Below are 6,486 nucleotides of genomic sequence, written 5' to 3'. Positions count from 1 at the left end.
GTCATGATAAACCTGTATTTACAAAAACATCTAATAAAACATCTGTCATGAACTACTAGAATAAACTGTTAATCTTTTAATCCTCGGTCACACCTTACCGGATAGCACGAACGGACTACTAACGGATGAAAATAAAAGTTGTCCGTTGTCAAAATTAATATCGGTTGGGAGTCCGTTGATGTACTGACCAAATAAAACTGACACGTAACGAAAGTTGAACGGACACACATCGGATATGCAACGTACGAGAAACAGATACGTATCGGACAGAACGGATGTCGAACGTACATCCAACGGACGAGTACCGCATAAAACGGACACTTAACAGAAACGTACTGAATAAAACGGATGAACAAGATATACGTAAAAATTAAAGACGACAATAATGAAACATGTAAATCGCATAAATATTCAAAATAGTTCTGTGTAACTGGTTTTTGTCTGTTCTTGAAAATGCCGCCAAAGGGCAGTGTCTGGCCTGCATAAGAGCTGCTTTATTGTGAATACGTGCCCTTACTCTATGATCGATTATGAATAATAAGAATTCATGAACCTAAATAAATTTATTTGGCATTTCTGACGCGACATTTTCAAATGGTATTTATCCGTTTCAGATCCGTTCATCATCCGTTTTCTCCATTATACGTCCGGTAGAAGTCCGTTTCACATTCGTTCAACATCCGTTTTATCCGTTAGACGTCCGTTAGAAGTCCGTTGGTAAATTTATCTGCCAGACCTCCAACGGATGTATAACGGACACGTAACGGATACAAAACGGAAACGAAACGGACGAGTACCGTACAAAACGGACGCCTACCGGACGTTCAACAGATATTTTATCCGTTGGACGTCCGTTCAAAGTTTTGAACATGCTCAAAATTTTCCACCGGACTGAACGGACGTCGACGGATAAAACGTACGCTAAACGGACATGCAACGGATATGGACGGACGTCTAACGAATAAGAACGGTTTGACAAAAAGTTATCTGTTAGGCATCCGTTCGAGCAATCCGTTAAGGTGTGACCGAGGCTTAAGGGCATACGATACAGTTTTGATCCCGTATTGGCAAGTTTATGAACATTTGCATATAGGCTATTTTTTACCTGATTAAATCAAATATGTTATAAAAAGTGCACCTTCATGTGATACTTTTTGAGTTAAATGAGGTCGAAATTTTGAATATTTGCTCAAAATTCGGTTTCGTGGCCGTATTTTCCCTTTCGAAAGAAAGACATAACTTTTTTGTTTTAAAAGATAAACACAAATTGTTTTTTGTTAAATAATTTGTAATTTCTGTATTTTATAAGTATTCTAAAAATTTATGCATTTTTTATTCAGAAATGACTCATATTTATCAAATGGTCATGAATTGAGAAAAAAACGTAACTTTTTGCTGTATATTTATCCAAATTAAAAAATTTGCACTATTTACAGTTTAATAAAATTTGATTGGTCCACATAATCTCCCTGCAAAATGAAACAAAATGTCGTTTAAAAAAATAGGGGTCTATGCACTCGTTTTCAAATGAAATCAATTTGAATGATAAAATTTAGTCGAAAAATTCATCTTTTCCCGATAAATCACAGTTTGACGTCGCGAAAATAACATTTTACGTTATCAACGTCATTACCTCCTCTGTAACTGTATCGTATGCCCTTAATCAATTCTAGGAATCAATTAACTTAAACATATCTGTTCAATTTAGTTTTATTCATTTGTTTCATAGTAGTCAATGTTTTCTTTCTATGGATCGATAAAGTTGTTATAATGTAGAGTTGGGAATAAACTATATTTATTATTTGTCATGTTGTACATATATATTAAGCAATGTCATATATATTATATGTACTTTAGCCAATAAAACATTTGTTATTTATATATTTTCGTGGAAATCGTTTACAAATAGATATTTAAGGAAATACCATGTTTAATTTTAAAACATGGGGAACCACCAGTCGGTGTTTTGATTTTTCTAAACTGGTATCGTCTGTGCATGGAATATATGGTTAGGAAAAAGGAACCAGGTATTAAACCCGTGTGCAATATACGATTTCTAAGATTATACCTTGATTGATCTTGATTGTAAAACGTTCACCCTGGAAGCTTTAATTTTTAAAAAGAAGACTACAAATCGAAGCTGTAGGAAAATATGCAGCTTACGAATGAAGGTAATTATATTTTCTTTTTTCTTAACTAAAAGCATCGATCGGCGAAAAAAAATGGTAAACGAATTTAATCTATCTAAAAATAGTTCTTAATATACACATAGGACCTGATAAAAAAGGTTTATTTGAGATATACATGAATGCACCCAATCAGTAATGCTGACATCGCAAAGTCGTGAGAAAATGAATGAATGTCTGAACTGGATTATTGAATTATTGTATAGACTTTTCATATTATGATAAAATGAAAAGAACCATTTCAGACCAAAATTCCTTTATTAGTGTTTCTATTTAATGTTGATACTCTTAGCTTATAGTTGTGTTGTCTTTGATTTAAACTATAATTTGTAGTCTTATTTGACTACGCATCTATTTTTCTGAGTAAATGCCTATAAATCTGGTGTTAGTTCTTCTGAAATTAAATGAGTGCAAACAATTATACTGACCTCCAAGGCAACTTTAAAAAAAGGAAGTCCACGAGAAGACGTCAACCAAAAAAAAAACCACACTGACGAACATCTCAATTTATTGGAATATTCAATTGTAGGTTTCCTTTCTAATCAATATAGCTGTTCAAATTAATATGTTTGTATTAGTTACTAGTATATTTCTAGGTAACCAACTTGACGTCCATTATATTTCGTGGTTGTTAGAAAAACATGATTGTGCCATATATATCATAAAAATATTGAACATCATGTCAAGACATGACTTTTCCCCTTGTTCCTTTTCTCTTAAGTTTTGTGTTGTTTCTGGAATTAAATGTATCATATATTTGTTTTTTACAATTTTTATACCTTAAAACAGTTGATATTTGAATTCTTACTATACTGACTGTTTATCTTCTGTTCAAAAGAGACAAAAGTTATATGGCACTATAATTACTGAACTAATTTTTTAACAAGTAACACTAAGAAGATGTGGCAATGACCCAAACTCCACCAAAGACCAAATGACAAACAATTTAAAAACTATATAGGTATTAGCTTAAACAATGAGCAAAACTAACATGGGATAGTCAGCTACGATAGAGCGTTGCTGATAACAACAAAGCTATTAATTCAAATGGTGAAGTTGAAATCATCCAATCTTCAAAATTGTACGGACGCCATCACGAGTTGGTTGATCGTTGAGGGTTATCCGTTGCACAGATGATAGCGGATATGTTCATAATGTCTTAAATTTAATCCAGTCCCCTTTTCAGGAATGTGACCTACCGAATAAGACATGTTACCGGGTTTGCACTATCACGAGCAACACGGCGGTTGCCACTTATAGAGAAGGATCTGCTTAAACTCCCAGAACACCTAAGAACTTTCAAGTTGTTGGTGGGGTTCGTGTTGCTTTCTCTTTAGTTTTCTATGGTGTGTTTTGTGTAGTATTGTTTGTATTTTCTTTTAAAGTCATGACGTTGTCAGTTTGTTTACAACTTGTGAGTTTGAATGTCCCTATGGTATCTTTCGCCCCTCTTTTACAGGCCCCGAAATGACAAAAGTGAAATAATTCAAACGAGAAACCACCGACGTAATTCATATACTAAACAATTAATGAAAACAAATAGGATATACAGCAACTAACGATAAAAACTGAAGTACAGGCTCCTGACTTGCAGTGGCGGATCCAGGGGGGGGGGTGGTCTGGATTTGCACCCTTATTTTGGACGATCAGTTCATTTGCGTGGGAACACATGATTGCCACCACCTTTTATTCGGGGTTGGGAACCCCCTTTTTAAAATTGATGGGTCGCCCCTCGACTTGGGATAGGTACATACAGAATGTGACGAGGGTTTAAATAGTGAGTTGGCGCAAAACTATCCCCTTACCTGGAACAGTAGTGTGGCAGTTCAGCATAAGTACAGACTTCAACACTCAGCTCAAACGTTTCATGCTTTCAGAGACTTTAGGATCTGGATAGGGGATCTTTATTTCTGTATTCTTTTATATTTTTATGCCTTATAATCAATTCTGTGAATCCAATCCAGATTCTTAAGCTGCGATCATTAATAAAACTACTTGTGGCAATTTGGATCTCATGTATCAGTATTTATACAAATATTTGACGAATATCACCCGTCACATTTATAAGAAAACAAAATGTGCAATACTAGTTAGAACATGATTTGTTACCATTCCCGTTATAAAAACGGAAAGTCAATAGAGCAATTAACTTCCTGTCTCTATTGCTAGGTCACATTCTTAACATTTCTGTGTTATCATAATAAATTATTTCATGATTTCAAATAATGCGTATTAGTTTCTGACTTAAAATTACCTGTAATAAATGACACACCTCTATATTTATCTATGAATGGTTATATATATATATATATATATATATAGGTTTCAAAATTCCCCCTTTATCTATTTTGGTTTGAACATTGAGAATAATGTAAAATCATCAATTTAAATTTTCAAAGTATTTTTAAATTGGAGAATTGTCTATGCATATTATTTTGCAAACAGCATTATGAATACAAAGGTCGATAGAATACAATATATTGTTAAAGCATTGTTTGTAAAGTGCTGTCATGATTTAAACATCAGCGTTAGGTCGGTCCAGCCAACTCATATCGATAATTGATGCAATATTTGTACATCATATTGTCTCTTCGCAAAGAACACGATTCAATTGATCTAGCATTAATTTCAATTCTGTTGAAAATATTGATAGGACTATTATCTAAAAATACAAAATCATGTGATTTTCTATAATTATAGATACTGGATATCAAGAAAGATATTTATAGTAATGTATTACATGCATTAAATGACTTAATGTGCTCATAAAAAAAGAGCATTTTCAAAAATAAAACATTATTTGAGAGATAAAAAAGAATATGTAATGCTGCAATCAAGGATCCTTAAACACTAAATTTTCTTAACCCCCTTCCAAACTTGTATAGTTTTGTGCAAAGACACTATTTAAAATTTAAAAAAAAGGAAATTAAAAAGGTTTAAAACTTTTCTTCTTTGACATTACTTGGTAGAGACAAGACTTTTTAGTTGTTGTGATAGCTGGTACGGTCGGTAAGTGTTGACAAATTGTAGCTTTAAAAACAAAAAAACCGAACTCCGAGGAAAATTAAAACCGAAACTCTCTAATCAAATGGCAAATTTAAAAACTCCAACACATTAAACAATGGATAACAACGGACTTGGTACAGACATTTTCTGACGTATAAAATATTGAATTAAACAAGGTTTTATAGCTAGCAAAACTTTTCACTTGTATGAAGGTCGCATAAAATTCCAATATATTGACAAAAATGTGTGAGAAAAAATATTTGACAAATAATGTGAAAAATGTCAATGAAAGGAGCACAGAGGTCAACATTGTGTTATTGATCTAATCAATATGAAAACAGATAAGTATGAAAAAAAAGGAAAAAACAAAAAATGCGTATTTTCAAATTTTAACTTTAGGCTTAAGACTTCATAAACAAATTTGATGTAACACATAAAAAAGAAAATCTAGATATATAGGCAATAGATGTTGATCGATGTTCAAATGCCATAAATGGATTAAAAAGCCAAATCAAAGTAACAAACAATATTGAGGAAACTACATGAACTCTTAAATAAGCGGGACAGGGTGTGTTGATGGAGAAAGCGTTTCATGCATTGACCACTAGCTATGTGTGTCTATACTCAGCCTGGTCTCTAATATTTTAGACCTAAGACCGAGAAAACAATTCAATATTGAAATAGAACACAGCCATATTGTATCGTACAACCAATGCGTAATGATGACCGCAAAACTTGTGGATTGTTATTTTCGGTCATTTTTCTTTATAATGATGTTAGAGCAGTTTTTTCTTTAAGGAGCATATCCAGGTAATCAAATCCATAGGAACATAAACGGACAATTCAATTTGTCAATTGGAAAGTAGAAATCATCATATTCATCATATAAACTGGTTTAAAGTATTTCAACAACCCTCTTACAAGGAAAACATGACATGAGACGATTATCGGAGTCTCCAACCTTGAATAATTCTGTGTTCTAAAGTTTTTTATTGCCAATTTCCACTATTTACTTTATTAAGGACATGTATTCCGCATTCTTAAAGTAAAGAAGACGATTGAACCACCAAGTTTTTCTGTTGATAAGAAATAAAGCACAGGTAAAAATATAAATATCATGCTTCAAGAATGAACAGACCATACTTTCTCAACAAAAATACGGATCTAGACAACAGGTCAATAATGCAACCATCATGAGATGTAGGTCATAACTAATGTTCGTCTTCACCGAGGAGAAAAATTGAAAATATTAATCGTAACCAGACAGTTGCAGGAAAGACTAGAAAACTAGATA

The 6,486-nt window shown here is 32.8% G+C and overlaps 1 protein-coding gene across 2 annotated transcripts in view; it reads left to right on the top strand.

The window, feature by feature from the left end:
• The first annotated feature begins 2,000 nt into the window (after nt 1–2,000).
• The window catches only part of LOC139499875 (uncharacterized), a 55,262-nt gene continuing 50,776 nt past the window's right edge, over nt 2,001–6,486 (top strand). For both annotated transcript variants that reach the window (XR_011658251.1, XM_071288451.1), the window contains exon 1: nt 2,001–2,171. Coding sequence is in view for 1 of the 2 variants with exons in the window: in XM_071288451.1 (XP_071144552.1) it covers nt 2,166–2,171 (6 nt within the window). In the remaining variant the exon portion in view is untranslated. The remainder of the gene's footprint in view (nt 2,172–6,486) is intronic.

The sequence above is a fragment of the Mytilus edulis genome, chromosome 13 (assembly GCF_963676685.1).
Source record: "Mytilus edulis chromosome 13, xbMytEdul2.2, whole genome shotgun sequence".
In the NCBI taxonomy this organism is placed as follows: Eukaryota; Metazoa; Mollusca; class Bivalvia; order Mytilida; family Mytilidae; genus Mytilus; species Mytilus edulis.
Note: the sequence above shows the minus strand (reverse complement) of the source record. Positions and strands in the feature narration are given on the sequence as shown.